We start from the raw sequence: 26522 nt of genomic DNA on the forward strand, positions 1-26522 counted from the left end.
GCTGTCAGTGAAATGTATCATTTACACAAAAAAAGTTTTAAAATGGGCTTAGGGCTTAGAACCTGCCTATTTCGCACCATTGGTTGGCCTCACATCACTTACCTTTCCTACCTTTTGATTGGTTAGCTCCTCCGTCCTGCTTTCTCCAGGCCTTGTACTGACAGTTCCTCCTGTGGAGCACAAACCTAGTACAGCTTACGGTCGGTGGCCATTGTCCATCCACTGGCCTCTGACTCCTGCTGGTAACCGATGGGGTTTGACCCCTGTAAAAAATGTCACAGACAGATGCCTGTCTGACCCACTCTTAGTTTGCCTCTGGTGGCTGGGGTCGGGCTACAAGCCTAGGACCTCCGGTGACTGCAAGTCTATGCATCGAAGACGATTTGCGAGCGCCCAATGAGGCTCGTGCGGGGCGGCAGAAGAAGGCTCCACGTCGATCCCATGGGGGATCTCTAGCCCATTCTCTGAGCTGGTTCTGTGGACTAAAGTCATCCCGCTCCAAGTCATTTTCATGGAAGTCAGGTAAGTCCAAGTAGCACACGAAGTAGGAGTCTAGGCGTTCTTTGACCTTTCCTCGCTGTGCTTCTAGGCCCAGCTCCCGCACTCCACTCGTGGAGCAAGCGACTGGGTCTGCTCCACACTTCTGCAATTTCCCCAAAGCTAATGCGAATTGTGCCCAACTTAAGGCGTTCTACAATGCGTGCATTCTACCTTTGAACTAACAGGTCCCTCTGACACACCTTTGGGCCCCATGGAACCGGGAAGTGCCTTGGCTGGGTTACCGTTGGCTAGTTCCCCCACTGCACCATTCAGGCCCTCTGGATCACCCCAGATCTGGACTGATGCCACCATTCCGAGTCCATCCAACGCTGTCCCATATGTCACTGTTGCTGCACAAAGAGGAACCTATTCTCCTGCCCTACTCCGAGATGGCACTACCCCGACTTCATTCAATATTGGCACCGACGGCGCCAGAGCACCGTCAAAACGCTCTGAACTTGCCACCCCTAAATAGACCTTTTTTTCAGGAAAGAGAGGATGATGAAAAGGGTTATGGCCTTCTGGAGAAGGATTCCTACCAGTAGGAGAACCTGTGCAGGGAGTTGGTTGACGCTAGTTGCTTGGACATCTCTCCAGGCTCTGGGCTGATTTCTCCTCCCTTTCACAGAGGAAGGTGCATCTTCTGCGGTAGTGATGTGGAATGCAGCGGAGGTCCATAATATACTGCTTCCCTCCGTCAAGATCAAGACCAACGTCTTGACAGAGGTGCTTAAACTTAGGGTTAGCTATGCAGAGCCTCTGCTTCCTTTTTATGAGGCCCTCAATGATGTTCTCTTGGGAGCCTGTGCCACACCCTTCATGGGAGATCCTGTGCGCAGAATGATTACCCATCAACATCGCACCGCTCACGGAGACCCAATCTTTGTCTTAGCACCCCTCTCCCAAAAGCCTCGTAGTGCAGTCCTTAGCAATTAAGTGCCTTCCCTGCTACTTTGTTGATAGAGGCTGTATACCTTTGGGAAGCTAATCCCTTCCACCAGCTTGACATTGAACACTGCATGTTATTTGAGCTGATACACATGTGTCTTGTGGGACTCAGTTGCGCAGCTGCTGCCTATGCTTCTCGAAGAGGGACTCTCAGTGAAGTTCACCATTCAATGTTGACTGGACTTCACTGACTCACTAGACAGGGCCATGGCCTCCACAGTGGCACTCAGCCGCCACTCTTTGTTGAGGTCCATGGGGATTTCAGGGGATACCCAATCATCTTTGAAAGATGCTTTTTGAAGGCTTCTCTCTATTCGGCGCCAAAGACCACATGGCACTCGAGCGCTTAAAGGAGAGCCGGGTCACCGCCAGATCACTGGGCCTTTCTTTTGGTTCCTGGCAGCAGTCCTTTTGCTTCTAATGTGGCCACACCTGGGGCTAACCTCCACAGGCCAGCAGACTTCCCAGTATTTTTGTGGGCTTGGATGCAGATCCCACAGATTTCGTCGACGCTTACCTCAGCGCTGAGGAAGACTGGGTCTACAGTCTATGTTTCTACATTGACGACGACGGTGTCGACGACGATGGCGTTGTCAGCATTCTCAACGACGACAACAACTACACCATCGTCGACGGCGGGTAAGCCTGTGTCGTCGATTATCCTCATTACAAAGACCCCGACGAAGATCCCGTCGACGACGACAACATCAGCGTCGGCGACGAAGCCAAAACCGTCGACGCCGTCGACGAAGACACCCTCGTCGTCTGGCGTGCCGTCGTCTAAGACACTGACGACGGTGAAGACATCGTCGACGACGCAGACATCGTCGACGACGAAGACATCGTCGACGAGCGCAACATCTACGACTGGGCTGTCGACGAAGATGCCGTAGACGAGGATACCGTCGACGAAAACTCCATCGACTGCGACGAAGACCTCGTCGACGAGCGCGCCATTGACGACGGAACCGTCGACGAAGGTACCATCGACGACACCATCACCGACGACGATTGAAAACTCAGTCGTCGACGACACCGTCGACAACGCCATCGTCGACCCTATGGAAACAATCGGACTTGATTTCTCAGTTGTCAGCTGCCAGTCAGCCGCCTACGAAAAAGAGCACGAAACAACCAATAACCCCTGACTTAACATCGCCAAGTAGGGTGCAAAAGCTACCCCCGTCACATATACTGCAGGACGAGGAATCAGACGAAGACCAGTACGGACAGGCCAACAGTCCTTCAGATCTCATAGTAAAGTGCCAAAGCACTGATGAAGAGGGAGATGAGATGGTTTATACAGAAGAGGCTCAACATTTGCATGTCCAGACGGAGGTTACACCTATGGTATGCCTTCCGGTGTCTATAGTTTCAGACTTACGGTTCTTGATCCAAGACTACAAGCAGGCCTTTCCTGAACCAACCACTGACCCTTCAACGGAAGCAAATCCTGTTACATCTGGACCGACACCATCCTCACGTCCTAGACCATCACCTTTGGTGATCCGTCAGGAAAGAGAACCAGTGCACAATGTCCCGTCTTCTGATGAAAAAGTCGAAGAACCAGAAGAGGGAGAGGTTCGGGACGACCAGTCCGACCATAGGGATGATGAGGACTACATCGCTCCATCTCCGGGCACACCTGAACCGACTACCTCGGACTCACCGCCAGTGGACATTGGCGGATTTCACAATTTGGTGGAGAGAGCGGCCACGAGATTCCATATGAAAATGGAATCCCATGAAACAGACTGCTTCCTATATGATTTTAAAGACCCTGTTAGGAAAACAACAAGATCAATTCCTATCATTGAGCACATATGGGAACAGGGAAAACAACTGATGCAGACACCAGCCTCGGTCTCCGCAGTAGTTCCACGGCTGGACAAGAAGTATAAGGCACCACCAACAACAGCAGCAGCCTGCCTTACTGGGCATCCCAAGCCAGATTCTGTTGTTACCCAGGCAGCACAAAAGAACTCGAGGAATCCGGCATCCCCATTGTCAGCTCCACCGGACAAGGAGGGCTGGAAGCTTGACAGTATTGGCAAACGGTTTTCCACCACGTCGGCCATGACTGTGAAAATGGCTAATTCCATTGCGCTACTAGGCCGCTACAATAGGTAATTGTGGGAGGATATTGCCCCGTATCTGGCGGAACTACCAGATAACTTGAAAGAGTAAGTACAATCGCTCCTTAAGGAAGGCCAAACGTCGGCATCAGAAATTATCGATTGTGCCGTAGATGTGGCAATGACCGGCTTCAGACAGCTTGCAGGGGCCGCGGTCTTGCGAAGGCAGGGGTGGCTTAAGGCTACATCCTTTCGCCAAGAGGTCCAAACTAAGGTACTGGACATGCCCTACGACGGCCAACACCTCTTTGGGGAGAAAATCGATGAGGCCCTACAAACGATCAAAAAAGATACGGATACGGCACGAGCGCTGGGCACATTGCAGTTTAAGACCCAGTTCTTTCGAGGGAGCAGAGGTAGAGGTCAATCCTCTTACAGAGGTTCTTACCAGAGCAAATCCTCATATTCCTATAACCAGGGCAGATCGCAATATCAACAGCGACAACAGCAACAAGGTCGTCAGACCTCGTATGGAAGGTCTAACTACAGGGGAAAAAATCAAGAGGAAAACCGCTGGTGGACGCCAATGACCTTTTCCAACAGCCAGTCCGTCCACAATTTCATTTTTTTCAAACTTGGAGGAAAACTAACACACTTCCTCGACAATTGGAGATCAATTACAACGGATCGGTAGGTGCTCCAATTGATCCAATTCGGACATTCGTTAGAATTCAATTCAATTCCCCCGACAAATCCTCCTCGCAAGCTTCAGCACAGGCGTCTACGATTACTACTTCAAGAGGTCTCTTCAATGTTAAAGAAAGGAGCAATAGAGCGAGTACCAGCAGCTCACAGAGGAAAGGGATTCTATTCCCGCTTCTTTCTAATACAAAAGAAAGGGAAGAAATGGAGGCCCATCCTAGACCTCAGGGCACTCAACACATTCTTGAAAAGTCAATCGTTCCGTATGGTGACTATCCAAGAGATCTTGGGGTCACTAGAGGAAGGAGACTTTATGACGTCTTTAGACCTGCAAGACGCATATTACCACATCCCTATTCACAAAGGACACAGGAAATTCCTCAGATTTGCAGTGGCAGGTCGGCACTATCAATTCTGTGTCCTCCCATTCGGCCTAAAGTCGGCACCCAGAATTTTCACCAAGTGCCTCTCCCCAGTGGCAGCCTTCCTACGTCAACAAGGACACCAAGTCTTTCCATACCTGGACGACTGGCTGGTAAAAGCACCATCTTTGAAAGGCGCAGTCATGTCCTCCAGTGCCCGTCTCAATCTTTTCCAGCAACTGGGTCTGACGCTCAATCACGAGAAGTCAACCTTAGAGCCCTCCCGAGTTCTTACCTTTCTCGGAGCGACATTGGATACAGAATGTTCCAAAGCATTTCCATCTCAGGAAAGGAAGCTCAAGCTTATCACTCTGGCCACCGCAGTTGCCTCGAGAAAAAATTTGCCGTCCGTACTTTCAAGTCCCTCCTGGGGATGATGTCCTCATGTATCCTGCTTATTCCACACTGTCGGCTCAGAATGCGCCCTCTGCAGGAAGCCTTGACCAGGCAATGGACTCAGAGCACAGGCTTTTTCGAGGATCGCATTGTGATAACACAGCACATGTCCAAGGCCTTGCTATGATGGAGGTCGTCCAAAAACCTCTCGCAAGGACTAACATTCCTACTGCCTGCAGCCCCACACGTGATAACTACGGGCGCCTCCCTAGAGGGTTGGGGAGCGGTCCTTCAAGAGCTGCAGATCAGCGGCAAGTGGACGGACCAGGAAAAGCAGCTCCATATCAATCTCCTAGAGCTGAGAGCAGTTTTTCTATCTCTGCAGGCTTTCCTACCGCGCATCCAGAACTCCCCAGTGCTTGTCAGGACCGACAACACTACGACAATGCACTACTTGAACAAACAGGGAGGAACGCGTTCGCTCACACTATCTCGCGAATCGCAGAAAATCTGGAACTGGCTTGTGCTCCACAGTATCACGCTGTCAGCGGAGTATGTCCCAGGCAAGGACAACATCATAGCAGATGCTCTAAGCAGACAGAGATCGCTGTCCCACGAATGGGAGCTAGAACAAGAAGTGCTGGATCACATCTTTTCGGAATGGGGAAGACCGCAGATCGACCTTTTTGCCTCCTGGGAGAACGCCAAATGCCCCAACTTCGCAAGTTGGCATCCCCAATTGCGGTCACTCGGAAATGCATTTTCCATCGCATGGCGCAAAGTGTTTGCGTACGCATTTCCGCCATTTCCCCTGATACCTGAAGACAGAACACTGCACCCTGATTCTGATTGCCCCGTTCTGGCCGAGGCAGCATTGGTTCACGGACCTCCATCGCCTCTCAGTCCACCCGCCAATCCGTCTGGGCCAACAGCCGTCCCTGCTCACGATGTCCAACGGCCAGGTACAGCACCCGAATCTGAAATCTCTCAGATTATCGGCTTGGCTCCTGAGTACCGAGAGTTCTGCCAACTAGACATTCCGCAGGAGTGCATAGATGTCCTCGCGAAAGCAAGAGCAGAGAGCACAAATAAGACCTATTCGTTAAAATGGAAACGCTTTTGCATTTGGTGTAAGGACAAAGATCTACATCCCTTTAAGGCAACTCCGGAACAGTTACTTCCTTATCTGCTACACCTGGCACAGGCGGGACTTGCGTATGCCTCTATCAGAGTACATTTGACAGCAATTTCTCGCTTTACAAGAACTTCAAAAGGACCCTCTCTCTGGTCACACCGGTTAATAAAACAATTCCTTAAGGGGCTTTACAGATCCTTTCCTCGCCCACGGAGAGTTCCACCAACATGGCATCTTAATGTGGTCCTCAACCAGTTGATGAAGCACCCTTTCAAGCCTATTCACAGAGCAGATGTCAAATACATCTCCTGGAAAACGGCCCTTCTATTAGCCCTGACCTCAGCAAGAAGGGTCAGCGAACTACAGGCTCTTTCCATGCAAAATCCCTTCATGCAGTTCAAGGAAGACAGAGTGGTTTTAAGAACTAACCCTCGATTTATTCCTAAGGTCCCGTCGGACTTTCATCTGAATGAACCTCTAGTCCTCCGAACTTTCTTCCCAAATCCCAGCACTGTAGCTGAAAGGTCCCTGCACTCTTTGGACCTGAAGAGGTGTCTTAAATTTTACCTCGACAAGACAAAACATTATAGGAAAACGAACCAGCTTTTCATCGCTTTCAGTAGACCACGAAAAGGCATGCCGCTTTCCAAGCAAAGTATCTCACGATGGATATCTTCGGCAATTGCCTTTTGCCACGACAAAGCAGGACGTCCGTTACACTCCAAAGTAAGAGCTCATTCTACAAGAGCTGTGTCCACATCAGCGGCGCTCTTTGCTGGGGTGCCAATATTGGACATTTGCAGGGCGGCGACCTGGAAGTCGCCGCATACCTTCACCAGGCACTACTGCCTGGATACGGAACTGATGCAGGATGCAGCAGTAGGCCAGGCTGTGCTTCGCCATCTATTCTAGTGAGGTGAGCCTTCCTCCTTCCCGCCATCCTTTGCTAGTATGCACATTTCTTTACTTATTTCTTATTACTTTCTGATGGCTTTTAGTCGTATGATATGTATTATCCCAGACTACTGTATGCTGTTCCATCAGAAATGTGCATAATGTACTGCTTACTACTCTGATTCAGGCATGTGAATTTATGAAAGACACCCATAATACTGGATAAGAAATGTGTTACTTAACTGTAACTGCAGTTATCCAGTATTGGTGTCTTTCATAGATTCACATGCAACCCTCCCGCCTCCCCTGGAAGGACTCACTTCTTTCTCTAACAAGTATTACGCCTACCTAGCTTGGTGCGTACGAAAATCTGAGAGACTGAGGCTCCTGACAGGAAGGTTCTAGAGGGAGGTGGTAGCTGATTGGCTACCTTCTGGAGTTTGGTCCTTTTTACAAAAGGACATAGATAGGCTACTAAGGCAAGGCACTTATGCCTACTTTTCTCTATGTATGTCTATAGGACATTACTTTTCTATGTACCGGAGACTCCCGTCTCGACGACGGGGAATGATTCAGGCATGTGAATCTATGAAAGACGCCAATACTGGATAACTGCAGTTACAGGTAAGTAATGCATTTCATCCCTATCTCCTGAGCATGAGCATTGGTACTCCGATCAGGCTGCCCTCTCTAGAGGATCTTCAGTAGCAGCAACAGGACAGGATGTTGCACCAAACCTGTAAACGCTCAACCTGATGCGTTGAGATTGAGCAGGGGCAGTTGAATGTTTTTGATCTTCCTCTTCTGAGACCTCTGATGTCATTCTAGCAGCCAGGCGTCCCTCAACAAAAATTGTATACTCCTGCCATTGGGGCAAATGTTAGGCTTGGTGCTTGTTCCGTAATGCTGATCTACCTCCTTGTCAGAGGTGCTGTTGTTAGCGCGAAAAGGCCTTGCCTTGGGCACTATTAAAAGTTATCTTTCCACCATCTAAATTTTTTTTGATGCTACCGGATCACCCTCACTGTTTAATTCACGTTTCCTTAAGGGCCTGCAAAATTTGTTCTCACATACACCTTTTGTGATGCCTAATGGGGCCTGAATCTGTCTGTGACACTCCTTATTTGTTCCCCATTTGAGCCCCTACTTAGCTGTCTTCTGCAGTGCCCGATCTTTAGGACAGTACTCTTGGTTGTCATTACGCCAGGCAGGAGGATCAGTGAGCTTCAAGCCCTTTGGTTACACCTCCATACACTACCTCGAGCCTGACATACTGCTTCTTTGGACTTGTGCTTCATTTTTTCAGAAAGTGGTGACTCCTTTTCACTTCGACCAAAGCATCCCGCTGCCTAGATTTTTCACCCCACCTCATCCTTCTAAGCAGGAAGAGAAGCACCGTTGGTTGGACGCAAAAAAGCCCATCACAACAGTTGCACTGCAGAACACAGACGTTTAGCTCTCTATTGGGTTCGATGGAGTGAAAAAAGAGACAGTGGTGCAGAAACTGATCCTCTCTCAATCAACATTTTCTACACACTAGATAAATAGTAGCCCCCTGAGGGCTTGTGGGCCTATTTCACAAGGCCGAGGCCCCTACTACAGCGTTGGATGATGGGGTACTTGTCCTGGACATCTACCAAGCTGCCAGGTGGGCGTCACTTTACACATTCAAGAAGCACACAGCTTGGACAGTCAGGCCTGTCTTGATGAGCATTTTGTCCGTTCGGTCCTCCAGGACCTGGTATGAGCCACTTTCAGACCCACCACTGGAAAAGTATTGATTGGGTATCTATCCTGAGGTGAGGAATCTGCTGTTAGAAGCCTCTATCAGAAAAACAAGGTACTTTCCTTCGGTAATGCTTTTTCTGGTGGAGACTCATTCTAATCACAGATTCCTAGCTAATGCTTCCATCCCTCTCGTTCTGCGAATAGGGCTCTTTACCTAAAAGCCCTTGTTAGTTTCTGCACACTGGTCAGACATCGTTCAGTTATGGAGCTGCATTTTTAGAGCAGAAATAGAAAACTGATGTCAGCGTGCCAGGGTAGCTCTTCTATAGTCAAGAAGACAATGTGTTGGGTAAGTAAATGAGTGGTATGAGATACAGGTGCATGTAAGAGTAATTTCTTATTCCTGGGCAAAAATCTGCAAAGTCATTAGAACATAATTCACAGACGTGCATAACTTATGACACAGTAGAATGAGAGAAAGACTAGAGCAGGTGAGGCTTTCCACCACCACGCACCCCTCTACTTTATTTCTGAAGTTTGATTAGACTTTCATTTATGCACTTTGTCCAGTAAAAACATCTCGGCCCCCTCCTTTCCTAGATTAGTAGACTAAAAACCTACCTCAACAGCCGGATCTTGATCTGAAGGAAGAAAAATGCAACTTTTCTGCCATCTGAAACATTTGTTTGTGTCTCGTTTCAGGTGAGTGACTTCACTTGGAGCCATGATGGTACGCAGGCCCTCATCTCCTACAGGGATGGATTTGTGCTGGTTGGTTCCGTGAGTGGGCAGAGGCATTGGTCTTCTGAAATTAACCTGGAAAGCCAGATCACATGCGGGATATGGACACCGGATGACCAGCAGGTAATTGTTTTTCTCATGTTTTCTCATTTTTTTTCTGAGCTGACACAATGGTACACCTTTTGTTTTAGGCAAATGCATGCTAATGATCTTTCACTAAATATTGTGTAGGATTGTGGAAAATATTCTCCTGACCATTAAATACCATTTTGTTTTTTGTGGTTATGTGCTAAATTGAATTTCCTTTTCAATAAAGCTCCTTGAAAAATGAATGTACTGGACTCAAGCTCCAACTTATATATGATGACATGGGGCTGATCGGTTCCGATCTAGAGTGGATCTGCCCTAATAGCTCGGGCAGGACTGTTTCTTTTGAAACTGTACCAAAAGCAATGCACATATGATTGATCCTTATATTTGTTGGCTCACATGAACTAAATATGATGGAATGTTCCCAGAGGGATTGCCTTCAGTTCAGAATGATTCAAACATTTCCATTCATCACTTTGTTATAGGAAATATGTGCAAAATATATCACAGCAAGTAATTCAATAGTCTATTTTTTGTCCAAAATGTCAATAACACAGTGAATTCAATTGAAGTCCTGTTCATTGTTTGTGACTTGAAATCTTCAGTGATAAAGTGACATCGAAAGGCGCAACCAACATGTGTTTTGTCACCAGCGTGACTTCAAGGCTGCAAAAGTTGTAGAACACAATAAAAAGTAATCAAAACTTTCATACTCTTATATGTTGAGTCACTATCAGTAGGCAGGACTGACATGTTTAATAGAAGCGAAAAATTAAACTGAGAAAGTAAGGTTAAAAAATGTCCTGAAAGACACCCATAGATAAGGCACCCTAGTATGTGATGGTGTTATGGAGGAAAGTAGTAAAGATTGAAAAGAACAAGGATTGAGTCAATCATTCCTATGTGCATGCAAGCCGAAATGGTCAATTCCATTCATACCTGTTTGGCACAGTATACATGTGGCGACGTCGTTGTAAAAGGACACCTGTCACCCAAAAATACACATGCAGAGTCGAAATGAGAATTAGAGGACGCACACAAACCTCTTCATGTAGGAGAAAATACCAGAATCCAATAGGACGAAAAGGTCTGTAAGCCAATTTCGACTTTATTTTAAGGGTCAGAGCACACATACTGGCACTGGATAACAATGTCCAAGTATTAGAGTTCACAATTACCAGTAAGTGAGTCACATAAAAATGTAAAACCGGGAAGTGAGTCACATAAAAATGTAAAACCGGGTGTGATCACACAAAAAAGGGTCACTTTACAATAAGCTTTAAAAGTAAACATAAGCACTTTGAATTGATTTCTCCTCAGTATAGGAAGCCAGTGTAAATGTTTTTAAGTGGAAAGAAATGGAATGATGGCAGGGAATGACTAGAATTAATCTTGTTGCAGCATTCTGTGCAGGCTAGAGTCGGTGCAGAAGGTATTTTGGACAACCCACTAACATATTACCAATAGTCAAGCCTGGAAGTGATGAGTGTGTAAATCAATGTTTTTCAAGTAGAAATTGGAATAAAGTCAAAAAATATGTTGACCGATTTTGGTAGCATAACCCATGTGGCTGCTAATTTTGCCATCTTTTCAAAAGTAGGTGATGATCCACTATGATTCCAAGATTTATAGCAAAAATGGAGGGGACAGGGGGAATTATGCACAAGGCGTGGCCTTATTTAGTTGGGATGAACAAAGATAAGGACGTCAGTTTTTTCTGAATTAAATTTGAGACAACTGTCTGTGATCCGAGTTGCTACGCGGGATAAGCATAGCTAGAAATTGATCTGCACAAAGTCTACGTTCTTCAATATTGGGATGATCAACTGGATGTCTTCAGCATACAATATGATGTCCATGCCGAAGAACTGCACTATCTCATCAAGGGGGCCATGTGCATGTTAAAAAATGTGGGTATCAAAGCAGATCTCTGAGGTACACTGTGTATGTGGTTTGAGGTTTGAAAGGAGCCATTTGACACTGTATGAGTGTGCTTTCTCTGGTCAGGAAGGAGCAAATCCATTTGTGAGCAGTGCCACAGAGGCCTGAGAGAAGGTTAAGAAGGCTAGAATGAGAGACGGTAATAAAACCAGCTGAGAGGTTTAGAGGTAGAAGTATAAGAAGTATAAGTGCTATTGAGCCTCCCTGATCCAGTATAGCTGAAATAGACCTGTACCCTTGATATGGGGTGTCCTTAGTTAGTGGAGACTGAACATTTAATTTTAAAGATCAATTATAATTTCCCTTGTGTCTCTCAAAAATATCATCTCAATCAAACCCCTTCTGTGATTTGACTGAAACCGCAACTGTGGCAGTGACTTCTTTCAGCCCAATAAAGTTATGCAGGTTATTTTCCTAATGTACTTAGCTTCCTGCATTTGTTGTACAAATCCTCCTTTGTCTCATTCACTTAGAGTTGATGTAAGACCCAGATACTGGAATAAAGTGTTTGAGGCATGTGAGCTGTACATCACATGCTTTGCATACTCCTGCCATCCAGTGTTGGATCCATTCGGATGTTTGCAAGTTGTTTTCCTTCAAAGAAGTCTTTCCCTTCACAAGGTAGGTGCCGCCTCCTTTTGGTGATAGTGCTTATGGGCATCGACTCCATTGTTAGATTGTTTTTTCCGCCTTTGGGTTCGGACGTGTATTGCTGTGCTCTGCTTTGAAAACATTTCTTCGGGTTCCCTCTGTGCGTAATCCACGTCGGTATTGTTTCAAACAATTATACCACTTTTCCGCTTATCCTATCCGTCGAGGAAAAAACCTCTATTGCGATCGAATATCTTTAAGAAGGCCTTCCGGCCTAACCGCGTCGGTCCACCTCACAATCGATGGAATGGACTCCATTCAAATTCTGTCCTCTGTGCCACGTGAAGTATTTGCGCACCGACTCACACAAACTGTGCAACTTGTGCTTGTCTCCGGAGCACAACGAAGAAGACTGCGACAGATGACGCTCTTTCCGATCGAAGAAAACGCTCCACGATCGCCGAGCTCATCGTCACGAGATACAGTCAAAACGTCAAATACACGCCGTACATCTTTGGTGAAGAATCCGAGCAAGAATTTGATGCGCAAAGGGCAGAGGAAGGTCAAGAGGAACTTGCTTCCATCCCAGAATTGGACTACCAGTCGGAAGAAGAGTTGCCGCAAGTTCAACGTACCGTGAGTACCGAACGCCACTTAACCCAAAATCCAATTCAGCTACAACGAAAGGCTTTGGTCCCACCCCCGCCTTTTGGCCACGGTTGGAACCAACAAGATGTTTCCAACGCCCCGCCCTCCGGCTCGGCACCGAAACATATCTCTAATGCCTTCTGGCTCGGGATCGAGTCGGCCAAAGCTGCCACCGAGCCTTAACCTTCAGGCTTGAGCCAAAAACCGCTTCAGAGCCAAAATCCTTGACGCCGAAGTCAAAGCCTCCTTCGGCATCGAAACCTTCGGCACTAAAAAGTGATTCCACCTTGGCATCGAAATCCTCGGCGCCAAAATACAGATCTGTGCCTCTGAAGCGGCAGGATATGAATTTCGATGCCCCAACACCAAAATCAGACCCAAAACAGAAGGAACTCTACATAAATCCTGATACAGGACATGCTCTTACTAAGTCACCTCAACAACGAAAATCTGAGTTAGGAGAAGAACCTTTCTTAATTCCTTTCAAAAAGAGAACTGAGGATATTAACCCTTCTCCAACGCCTCTTTTACCACATTCAACTATACCAACTTCTCCACCTTTGGGTCATTTACTAATTTCACCAACTAACTCTCCACCATTTGATGATGATAATGGGGACGGGTTCACCTACAGATAACGACCCAGATCTCTACCCTACAAAGCCTTCCCCTCCTGAACAATGAAAGACATATAGAATTACTTGCGAGAGCTGCAGAACATCATGGGATACAATTACACAATGATTCTTTGGAGGAAGATTTCCTATTTGAAACTCTCAGTACCGCACATAGGGCTACTCACACTCTGCCTATGATTAAAGGCATGATGAGACATGCCGATGACATCTTTGGAGATCCAGTGAGGGCTTGCATTCTCACCCCCAGGTTGATAAAAAATATAAGGCTGTTGCTTCAAATCCAGTTTTTATTAAAGGTCAACTACCACTAGACTCTTTGGTAGTCTCTAATGCCAATTCACCGACTACAGGTGATGCTCCCCCTCCAGACAGAGTCAAAACTATTAGACACATCTGCTGAACGAGTACCCGCCGAAGCAGCAAATCATTGACACATTGCCAACACTCAGGCCCTGCTAGCTAGGTATGATAGGGTACACTGGGATGAAATGGAGCAGTTACAACAACACCTCCCAGATGAACACAAGGCAAAAGCCCAAGATTTAGTTCAGGAAGGGAAACTCATTTCCTATTCCTCAATAAGATGCACTTTAGATGCTGCAGACACCGCAGCTAGAGACATTAACACTAGTGTGTTACTAAGAAGCCATACATGGTTGAGGATTTCTGGTTTCAAAACAGGAGTACAACATTCTATTTTAAATACTCCTTTTGACAAGGAACATCTCTTAGGGCCCAAATTAGATAAATCTTTGGAAAAAATGAAAAAAGACACGGAGGTAGCCAAGTCTATGGGCGTTCTGCAGTCTCCCTCTAATCGGGGCTCCTTTCGTCGCTCCTTCTACCATGGAGGGTACAAACTATGTCCTCAGACAGTACGGCCACCTCTTACAAAGGCAACAATCAATCTTCCTCTACAAGGGGTTTCTTTAGAGGAGGATCTAGAGGAAACAACTGCAAGGATCTGGACAGCATAATTCCCCCACCCCCCTAATAAGCATTGACTTGCCTACGCTTCACCCCGATCATCTAACACCTGTCAGGTATGTCTTCTACAATTCCTCGCTATTTGGCAATCTATCACCACAGACAAACGGGTGTTAGGATTTATATAACTTGTTTATTTCCTGGAGCTTACCAACAATCCTCCAAACATACCACCACGTTCTCACAAAATGGCACCAGAACAATTGCATCTACTTCAACAAGAAGTCCAGTCTCTCCTCTCCAAAGGAACCGTAGAACCTGTGTTGTTACAACATCAAGGGACAGGCGAGGACTCCCTGTACTTTCTCATCCCAAAAAGGACTGCTCCCTGAGACCTAGATCTCAGATAGCTAAATCTCTACGTACTGTCTGAGCATTTTCACATGGTAACCCTTCAACAAGCTTCTGCTTCTACAGCACGGCGATGTTATGTCTACTCTAGACTTAAAAGATGAATAATTTCACATTCAAATTCAACCCGCTCATCGCATATACCTCAGAATCATGATAGCGGGTCACCATTACCAATTCAAAGTGCTTCTGTTTGGAGTCACCACTGCTCCCAAGGTATTTACCAAATGTCTGGCAGTAGTCATAGCACATCTGAGAAGACAACAAATTCTTGTCTTCCAATACCTGGACGAATGGCTGCTCAAAGCCGATACTTACCAAATGTGTCTCCAACACACTCAAACCACTATTCACACACTTCACCAACTACGGTTTACAGTGAATGCTTTGAAGTCTCAACTACAGCCTTCCAACACGCAAACTTATCTAGGAGCCACAATAGGCACTCTCAAAGCTCTAGCCCCTCCCAATACAGCCAGGATTCACAGTATTCAGTCCTTTCTCACTCAATTTCAGCCCAACCAATCATTACCAGCCAGAGTCTTCATGCAACTGCAAGTCATGATGGCTTCTTGCATTACAATTGTTCCCACGCAAGACTACAAGAATGCTTAGCAAGTCAGTGGAACCAATCGCAGGGTCGATTAACCAATCTAGTTTTGGTAGACGGCCGCACCCATCACTCTCTGCAGTGGTAGAACACACATATGAATCCAAAGGGTGGCCCTTTCTCGACCCTGCTTTACAGACAGTGCTAACAGCAAACTCATCGCTCACTGTTTGGGGCACTCAGCTACAAAGTCACACAAAGTGGACTCTAAAGTACAGGAGCCTTCATATCAATCACTTAGAGCTACTAGCAGTGCTTCTAGTGCTCACAGCCTTTCAAAATCACCTCATAGGCAAAACTATCCCAGTCCGCACAGACAACATGACAGCGATGTATTACATATAAAAACAGAGGGACACTCTTTCCAACTGTCACGCCTAGCACAAGCCATTTGGAAATGTGCCATACATCACAAAATGTATCTCTTAGCAGAACACCTTCCAGGAGTAAACAATCAAATTGCAGACCTTCTCAGCAGACGGCAAATCCACGAGTGGGAACTTCATCCCCAAATCCTTCTTTTCTACTTTCAGGAATGGGGGTTTCCTCAGACATGTCACGTGAGATCACTCTTGTTAACAATACGGAAGTCTGTCCCCGCACTTCCATCACAACAGCGCAGAGAACGCGTCGGAGCACGAAGGCTAAGCTTTTTAAGTAAGTACAAACTCGGAATTACGCAAAGACACAAGGGTCACTAGCCTGTATATAAATAATTTGTGCACATTACCATTGAGGCTTTGAAACGTCATAATACAATCACGCCGGTAGTCGACCTTCTCACCGGGCTCACTATGTTTTTGGAAACCGAATGCGCCCAACATTCGTTAACAATGTTTAAATGCCACATAACACACGTCTGAAGCTGGTTTCATAGTTTCCGTTAACTAAAACCACTACTCATATACACGACCCGAATTTGTGCACAAACGATTTAATTATTTTATTTTGCGACCACGCGTTGAATAATGACAGGCATGTTTGCGCACATAAAGTACTGATTAATACTCACTATGTAGCATGTTGTGTTGATAGATGTTGCAATCTGACATCTTTTACTGTCTATACCCTTCATGTATCGTGAACCAGGGATGTTTGTTTAATTATCTTCACAGATCGTCCCCAGATGAAGGCCGCATACTACTGAAATGCATTGGGACTTGGCAAGCTTTGTTAAAAAAATCAATGATTGTAGTAATTAAAACTACAGCTAATTGAGAAAACTAAATACAACTTAAAGAATGAGAAACATATGTGAGTAATTATTATTTCAGTGGATATCAACTTCATTTAAAAGACCACGTTGGAATTCAGCAACCTCCCGCAATAGGCACCACCCTGTGCCCTGGGGACACACCTCACAGCTGTGGGGGTGCACCTTTTTGGTTTCCTCAGATAGACATGGTCACCACCGATCAAAGCGCAAAATGCCCATGCTTCGCCTCCAGGTTCCCACACTCGCTCTCCATAGGCAATGCTCTACGGATGAACTGATCAGGGATATTTGCCTACACTTTCCCGCCTCTCCCACTCATTCGCTCGTAGTTCGGAAGCTCAAGCAATCATCCCTTAAACTCATTCTCATAGCTCCCACTTGGGCGCATCAACGTTGGTACAGCACCCTGTTAAAGCTCTCCGTAGTTCCACACCAAAAGCTGCATCTCAACTCCAGTCTCCTCACTCCGAGCCAGAGAGAAATCAGCCATCCAAATCGCAAGGAACTCAACCTGGCGATTTGGCTCCTGAAGTCATAGAGTTTGGTTATTTACAATTACTACCAGACTGTATGAATATCCTAAAGGAGGCTCGGAGACCTACTCCTAGGGTGTGTTATGCAGCAAAGTGGAAATGTTTTGTTATATACTGTAACAATAATATCAATCCACATGATGCTTCAGTACAAAATATCAAATGTTATCTTTTACACTTCAAGCAATCTGGATTAGTTTATACATCCATTCGATCGCATTTAGCAGCAGTTGCTGCATACTTACAAAACAGACATCGCTTATCTCTATTCAGAGTACCTGTGATTAAAGCCTTTAAGGAAGGACTAAAGAGAGCAATATCACCAAGAGTTCCACCTGCACCAGTTTGAATTTGAACATAGTCCTTAATAGGCTGATGGGTCTACCTTTTGAACCAACGCACAGGTGTCAACTACAATTCCTCTCATAGAAGGTTGCTTTCGGTATTGCAATAACTTACCTAGGGAGAGTTGGGAAACTCCAGACACTAACTATCCAAGAACCTTTCTTTCAACTGCACAAAGACAAAGTGGTTCTTCGAACCAATCACAAATTTCTACCTAAAGCAGTTTCTGCTTTTCACATCAATCGATCGGTTGAGTTACCTGTGTTCTTTCCTCAACCTGATTCTGTAGCAGAACAAGCTCTACACGAACTAAATGTTAAAACAGCTTTACTATATTAAATAGAAAGGACAAAAGATTTTCTTAAGACAGAATAACTTTTTGTTTTTTCGCCACCACACAAAGGCAATCCCATTTCTAAATCAGGCATTGCAAGATGGATTGTGAAATGCATCCAGACATGTTATATGAAAGTGAAAAGAATGTTGAAAATGAGCGCATTCCACCTGCAAAATAGGGGCTACTATGGCCGTCTTAGGGGAATATTCCCTTAGCTGACATATGTAAAGCAGCAACATGGTCTACACTGCACACATTCACCAAACACTATTGTGCAGATGTGCTAGAGAGGCAACAAGCAAATGTAGGCCAGGCAGTACTTAAAACACTTTTTGAAACAACTGCAACGCTACAGGTTAGCCCCGCTTTGGGAGAATACTTCTGTATAGTCTATGTAAAGCATGTGATCTACAGCTCACATGCCTCGAACGGAAAATGTTACTTACCCAATAAGCATCTGTTCTTGGCATGTAGAGCTGTAGATTCACATGCTCCCATCCGCCTCCCTGGGTACCTACACCTGTTGCATTTCTTTCTTATCTTATATACATATGCCTGGACATTTCTATTCTGCCTTTACTAACTCCAGTCTCACCCTATGCGGAAAACGATCTAAAAATGGAGTCAATACCCATGCGCACTATCACCGAAAAGAGGAGTCAGCTACCCCTGACTGGAAAGACTTCTTCGAAGAAAATAACTTTCAAACCTACTGACCCAACACTAGATGGCAGAAGTATGCAACACATTCGACTCTAAAGCTCTACATGTCCAGTAGAGATGCATACTGGGGAAGTGACATTTTTCTTATTGTTGATGTTAAGTCGACAGGACTATATTGGCCACATTGTGTTCTGTGTTTCAGGTTTTCCAGAATATGCAATATTGTGATTTCTCTCAAGAATGGGAAGACCTCACCTGACACCACAAAGGAAGTGCATTTACAGAAGACTGACATATTTGCAAATGCAGGCTTCTTTACTGTAAACATTTGTAAGATTAAGCTATCAAGACAGGCCCTTTCAGCTTGAGCGACCTACTTGTGTTAAAATCTCCATCTTTTATGGGAATACACAAATCATTCATCTTTACTTGAGTAATAGTAGATGCAGACAGATTATCCTTGTAAGCCCCCAAAGACCCTTATCTGGTGGATCTGATGAAGTTTTCCTGCTTATCTTGTAAGCTGTCAAATACCCTGAGTATATTTGGGCTTTCCTTTTGTTGGTTTTAAATATTAACTGTTTGCCTTGTAGGTTTCATTTGTTATAATACATTTATGTTGCTTTTGTTGATCACAATTTGGCGTTTTTGAATAGTATGATATTTTTGACCCCTAACCGCACAAACCCTCTGACATATTGTTGTTCAGCCAGTGAACTTATAAAGGGACTTAATATCTCCCTTTCTGTAGGTGCTCAAAAGTTCTTTTTATAGCTTCAACAGCTGTTAAATGGCATCTGATTACAGCCTTGATTGTGTCTGCCTGCTTTAGGGGCACTGGAATTATGCAGCAAAGGACAAAATGATGCCCCAGTGTTGACTAAATAATGCAGCAAAAAAAAGGCTGCAGCGTAATGCAGTACATTTTCTGATACTTTATTATTTTGACATTATTACATATGCTAAGTCTCTGGAAAGAGTTTGCCTTGTTAGTACCAGTGTGACATACAAATGCAACAAAAGGCGATTTGTGCTACTCAACCGTATCCAAAGTTGGATAGAGGAATTTGCAATCTTGAGCCCCTACCAGGCAGGATTTAGAAAGGGGGTCTCAACCATGGACCAGATTTTTCGTTTAAATCTGCTGTTTTGGAAGACAGCGGTAATCGAGGGTGGCAGTTTGTACACAGTATTTGTGTGGCTCAGCGTCCTGGTCATTTTCTGCGCTAGTCGCCAAGTCGGTTTGGTAAAGCCCCCAAAAGTTCTTGGGTCTGCTGGTAGGGGAGAGGAGTTCTCTATAAATCTACTTTACATCATACTTAATGTGATGTCGAAATAATCCATTTGTAATGTTCCATCCCTCAGTTTCTGGTATGTGGCGGTCCCAGCATACCATGCTCTTCGTCTTACGTTCTAAATCCAAATCTCTGCTTGCTTCCAGTAAGCGACGCTGTTTACTACACTGGAATAGGTGGGGGATCTTGGTGGCAGTATAAACTTATTCCATTCATATATGTCTGTGTTTATGTATGTCTGTCTGTCCTGGACCCTGACCACTGAAAAGTACATCTTTGGCAGTGGGGGAAGAGAGGAAACATGAAAAGGGGTGTGGGATTTCTAGGGGCAATGTACGCTCTTCACTCCACATTTTCTCATAACCAAAGAGTAAGAAGTGGTGGTAGTTGTCCACATAAAAGACAAGACACAGTCTATTTACATCATACTCTGTTCAATTATATATGTATGTACTGCTTTCTTTTGTGAATGAAAAAATATCTAATAAAACATTCAAGAGAGAAAACGAAATCATTTTTTTTTAAGTGTTAACCTAATTAAGAAGGTTAGTGGCATCCTCTTTTTGTTTCCGTCATCCTTTCTGGAGGTGGCAGGCGTTAAATTGCCATAAGAACTGACTACATTTACTCCATGACTTTCCCTTTAACTCTATTAACTATAGTCTTCTCTTCTTTTTTAAACTGCCTTTTCTTCTTTTTTCATATCGTAAGTTTTATTGTCGTGCCTATGGACAGTAAAATATTTTTTTACAACACTATTTAGGATTGTTCTACTTTTAAATGCATTTCACATATTTCAGGGTTGACTATAAGCACACTCAAACATATTTGAAGTTACTTTTCTGGAGAGCACTTCTAAGACTTACTAATACGATCAGCCCTATAAGTCTCTCTGTAAGATTTTTATATTCAAAAGTTGCTGTTGATTTTATAAAGTAGCTTTAGCCTAGATGCTAGCATCATCATTTACCATTCTATTAGAAGATTGGACGAGAAAGGCGCTGTGCTCACAAAACCTTTAGTCCAAATAACAACAATTAATTTCCCTTTGCTAGAACAGATCATATGTTGTTGCTTTGACTAATATCCCAAGAGGCTCGATTCACCCAGACGCATCGCGAATAAATGACTGCACCTTTTCAAGCGATGCAAGCCCATGTCAGAAAGCAGAGCATTGACATTTTGATTTCTCCCAGGGAACTAATAGTTATTAATCTTCCCTGCGTTAGAATCGGGCAGAATACTTGACTCATGACATCCTTGTACGTTCAATGCAGAAAATGAGAGCTAATCAGATTTGAAATTGTCTGAAATGTATCAATGAGCGCACAGCGCCTGGGAGTGGCCTAATCGATGTCACCTTTCCTAAATCAGCAAGGAATTAGCCCTTTAAGATTGCATGAGGCATTGAAGGTTGGCAAAGGGACACAATATGAGTTGGAAATGGGAATATGTAAAACAAGCAAGAAAAATCGGTCTGGAATTTACCTGCATAGGACTGGGTTGTAAAATACTTGCCACAGCTGACAGATGAACGATTGGAATGTGAACAGAATTCTGAGTCATCCCTCCTCTCACTGGTCTCGATGGTTCTGTGAAATCCGCCATAGATCTCGCTATCTGGACATTAAAGAGCCTGATATCAGCTATCATACAGTTTGGTATGAAAGGAAAGGAAAGAAAAGGTTTGGATGGTGTGCTGCATCACCCACAGACCAGCAGGGCACAGGAATGGAATAAGACAACTGTGTTACCCAGAATTGTTCCATTCTCTGGAACCATAGATGCTACACAAAAATAATTACAAAAATTATTCCTAGGCATAGTGTTACACAAAACATATTTGTATTAGTTATAGGCACTTTTCCATTTACAATTGGACCTGAAATGAAGGAAGCATACTTAAGGCACCACTTAAGACCAAGAATTCTCAACTAATGGAGATCTTGCTTGAGATACAACATAGACTTTGCACTTCAAAAAACCAAAGCAGACTTGTGCAATCTAAGGCAATTGTTCTGATATTGTGCTGTCTGTTATTAAATGTCTTCCATACATTGGAAATCACTGAAATGTTGAAAGGTGCGCAGAAGATGGCTTGCCTGCCTTATTGTGAACATCAGTCACTCTAAAGGCTTGATCCCGCCTATCCCGAAATGACCCACAATTAAAAAAAGCTTAGCGTTCGGTTTCACAGGCACTGCATCAGTACCTTTGTAAGTCACAAGTCGGGAAAAACAGGAACCAACTGATTCAAAGTGTTTAGTGATCGCTAAGCTACAAGATTTAAAGCAAGGCTTACAGAGGAGTTTACCCCAGTTAGCAATTTCAAATGCCTCATGAAGCTAGCAAGGGGACAGTTTTAATTGAACACTTTGAGATTTGATAATTGAATAACAATTTTCCAGAAAAGGCAAGCAGGAAAACAAAGAGGAAAGGCATATTTTGATAGTGCTGATGCTAGGCTACAGGCAAGTCATTATTTTCTGTGCGAGAAAGACCACAAAAATCTGGCATGCTCCAAAGTCTGTGTTAGTATAGGCACAAGGATAATCCGTGCAAGATGGCGCATGACTGTCTCCTTTATGAAGTTTCAGATGCTTGTAGTAGTAACTGTGACTGTGCTTGATCAATCTGACTGTCTAGCCCAGAAAAAGAAATATTGTTGTTACTCCCGCTGAAGGGCTGATGAAATGCAAGAGTAGTGTGTGCAGGTTCCAGCATGAGGATGTGCACAAAGGCCCTATAAATAGTAAATATTCCCCAACTCCACGAAACTGATTTCCAAATATCACTCTTCTACTTTCGCTCAAGTTCCAAATCTGCCATCTTTTTTCAAATCGTAGGTGTCTTCCGTTTTGAGAAGTTAAATTCATATGTAATTTCACCCTATGGACAACTCAACGCTCATTCATTCTGCAGTCCATAAATAAATGTCTGGAGAGTTAAGCAAAATCTTTGGTCCCCTGTCCTTTCGTCTCTTCATTGAGGTGCAGGGCACAGCAAATAGTGAATTTTGTTTGTGACTACCATGTAGGTTATGTGATTAAAAGAACTGTGGCTGCGTAGCTTAAATTGAATTACTGCCGGTAGTCAGAGGGAGAATAAGTGACCAAGCGTTATGCTAGGGACATGCTCTTGCCTCCTGGATTTAGGGTGACCAACCGTCCTGAAGGACTGGGTTATGTAGGACCCAGCGGTGCCAGGGCACAACACCTGAAACCTTCGTGGGTAACCTGCTCCGGCGTACGAATCACAGAGACACGGGACACTTCCTTCGGCGTCAAAGATTCAAGGTTTATTTACTGCAGGGAATACAGTAATCACGACAAGCAACACACGTGCAACTTGGGGAGACTGCTTCAAATTGGTTCTGTAGATCGCTCCTTTTATACAGTTTTTACCCATAAGACAACATGGTACACAAAAAGTTTACAACCCGGTTCCCACCATCATCCCCCAGAGGGGTCGTTTTGGTCACTTTGAAAACACAAGGTCCGGATCATAAGTGCGGAGACATTTGGCGGTTCCCAACTGTAAAAACCCATCTTCCCAACATTAGTGCATTCCAATCGGTAATAAACAGATCGAAATAGGAACAAAGACAGGTGCAGAGGAAGACGGAGACAGTGGGGAGATCGGAAAGGGTGTAAAAGGGGAGGTATCGGGAAACACGAGATACAGGCATCAAAGAGACGTGCCTAATGAGATGCACGGCTGAGACAATAAGTCCGTGCGGCAAGGTGAGCCTCGAGCGGCGCCATCTGCCTTACAGTAACATCCCCCTCGTCGTAAAGACACTTACAAAGGACATGTGTCTTCCGCAAATATCTTGGGAGTCCCAGGGTCGCGAAGCGGACAACGTCCGTTCGCTGGCTACTTGAGGGCAAGAGACAAAATGGATGCCGTATCTAAGATGGAACCCGTGGGTACAGATAGAAATACCCACGTAACAGACGAACGATTTAGGTTAGCGCAGCGAAACTGCGCACACCCATTAAACTCGTCATTTGCGGTTCATAGATACCAGACTCGACCATATTCGTGCGAGTCGAATGCACCACTTATAATTGTCACGGAACCTCAGACGCTCCTTTTGCCCTCATGTAGGCAAGCACTAGTCGGAATCATATTCGATATTCATCAGACCCTCGAGATGTTGTTGTAGCATAGCTCTGTCCAATCGAGTCCCCTTGGTAGCAGGTGGCTGTCTCATACACGCTGTAGCACAGAGGCCACATAAGGCAGGACCACACTGCACACAAAGGCAACACGTGAACAGGAACACCACAACAACCCCGATGATCATCAGAATCTTCCAACCCCAAGTCGACATCAGGCCCCAAAACCATCCAAGTAGCGTCCAATCCCCTACTTCCACGTGTATGGATTCGGAGATTTTATGCAACCTCGAGATGGCTTGATAAACAGTCGGAGCATTATCTGGAATGAAAATGCAGCAGCTCGAATGGATCACCTTACATACCCCACCTCGATCTGCTAAGATGACATCTAAAACCATACGGTTCTGTAACGTCATAAGTCTATCCGCCTGAAGTTCCGTGGTGATATTACCAAGGGCACTGGCAGTAATATTAGCTGTCGATTCTACCCCTCGAGTCAATTGTCTCAGGTTCCTACTATTAACCATAGGTCCCCAAAACGGGAGGAAACCCTTGAAAAAGTCTCCTGCCTCTTGACCGGCAGTATCCTCTTCGCTAATTACGCCTCGCACAACTCTAGTCTTATGATAATCGGCATCTACAGTGAACGTCGGAGGCAACAGATTTGCAATGAAGCATGAGCCCATGAAGTCAGCGGGCAACCATGCATATGCACGATCATAGCAGATAAAGTATGTACCCTTGGCAGCCAGAAACACAGGGGACGAGACCATCGGCAGTATGTAATTTTCAGTGCAAGCACTTGCTCCAAGTCGGGCTTGCGATCTTCGACCACGACCCATGAGACAAAAATTACCAGTGTGGGGTACGACCCATATTGGAGGCGAGCTTTTAAGCTGCTTTTCACCAGTGAATGCACTATATTCACCTCTACTTAGGACCCTATAAGCTTGCACCTCTTCTTCGGGAATGAGCGAGGGATCATAGATATCACTATCTAAATCCTCTATTGCTATTGACAAAGGTTTTTGATACGAGGTAGGACCAGAGTAGGGGGAACGTGGTTCTCGAATGGGGTGGAAACCCAGTGCGCTTCGAAACATTGTTTGAAATGCTCGAGCAGACCCTTGGGAGCTATATGGTAACACCAGATATGGAATTCCCTTATCCGTAGTATGTGGCATCAATCCACACACCCAACAATTAGTAGTATTAACCACTAACTGATGTTGATGAAGGAGCTGAATAAAGGAATTGTTGCGGAATTCTACACGTCTAGCCTGTTCGTGTTCGGGTAACATATGAAAGGAATGAGGGGAAGCAGTAGAGGTAAGTTTAGGGTCAGGGGTAGGAGTAGCAGAAAGTAAAAAGTAAGACATCGTGTAATACACCCCACCCGCCAAAAGTGCAGAAGCAGTCAAAAACAATACAAACAGTTGGAATATAAAACATTTGGTACGACTGAGTTGCTGCAGCTTGAATCTATGAGCTTGTGCTCCTTCCAAATCGTTCAGCTTCGAGAATGCCATTCCCTACGACCGTCCGCAACGTTTCTTGACGCACTTCGTTCTGTGTAGCAATAGTCAATCCCTAGGAGTTCCCAGGAACCGACGGCCTTTAACCTAGCGTCAAGACCTACTATCCAGAAGGAAGTACGCGCGCGGCCCTACGGCCTTCAATGCACAATATGTATATATATATGCAAAAACAAAGTCTCTCAGCTGTGGAAGCAAAAAATATAAGGAATGAAGCTTAGTATATACATATACAGGAATAATTACAGTAATACGAGTGTTCAAAACTGATCACGGAAAACGGGATAATGCAGTTGTCAATACAGCAAAACAGGATCTTTTATTAGTTCTTAGTACGAGATCGTAGAAAGTATCGGGTTTTCCCAGGACGTGTCTGCTCGTTGAACAAAGGATCCGTTGAAGAGACAGCGTCCTGCTGATCAGTCGAGTGTTCTGGTCTTGAGTCTTTCGATGACAATTGTTCAACAGTGTCTTTCTGCTGCGCTGAGGTTTCTCCAACAGGCTGTGCGTCGCTAAAAGGCACAAACGCTGGCAATGCTTCGGTTTCAGTTGATGCAATGCCTTTCCTCACCCACGGGTCCGCCGGCAAAGGGATGGGGACTCGCTTGGTATGGGTGGCATGCACCCAATTCTTACGTCCCTCAAGACGAACGGCAGTCCTCGTGGCCAGGAGCACCTGATAGGGTCCAGTGAACCTCGGGTCCAGGTTATTCTTGCGTGAAAAATTTCTTGTCACCACCCAATCTCCGGGCTGGAGCTGGTGGCCTGGACCCTCCGTCTGCGTCGGCAATGCGTCGTAAACCTGTTGGTGAATTAACCTCAGTTTAGCAGTCAAGTCATGTAGATAATCGATCAACATTGGGTACTCAAGATCAGAGAACATTCCTGGCCTAGGAACCCCCCACACATTCGCAGGACGGCCGAACACTATTTCATAGGGACTAAGCCCTACTCGGGAGTGTACAGTCGCCCTAGTTGACAGTAATGCTAAAGGTAAAGCGTCAGGCCACGAAAGACCAGTCGTAGCCTGAATCTTCGCTAGCTTTAGTTTAAGGGTGCCGTTGTACCCTTCAACCAAACCAGCTGACTGGGGATGA

General features: G+C 45.2%; 1 protein-coding gene across 1 annotated transcript in view; it reads left to right on the top strand.

Annotated features, from left to right (window-relative positions):
- Positions 1-26522, top strand: part of TULP4 (TUB like protein 4) — a 631050-nt gene that overhangs the window by 246385 nt on the left and 358143 nt on the right. Inside the window, exon 3 of the mRNA XM_086927321.1 lies at positions 9483-9644. Coding sequence (XP_086783447.1) covers positions 9483-9644 — 162 coding nt within the window. The remainder of the gene's footprint in view (positions 1-9482; positions 9645-26522) is intronic.

The sequence above is a fragment of the Lissotriton vulgaris genome, chromosome 6 (assembly GCF_964263255.1).
Source record: "Lissotriton vulgaris chromosome 6, aLisVul1.2, whole genome shotgun sequence".
NCBI classification, from domain to species: Eukaryota; Metazoa; Chordata; class Amphibia; order Caudata; family Salamandridae; genus Lissotriton; species Lissotriton vulgaris.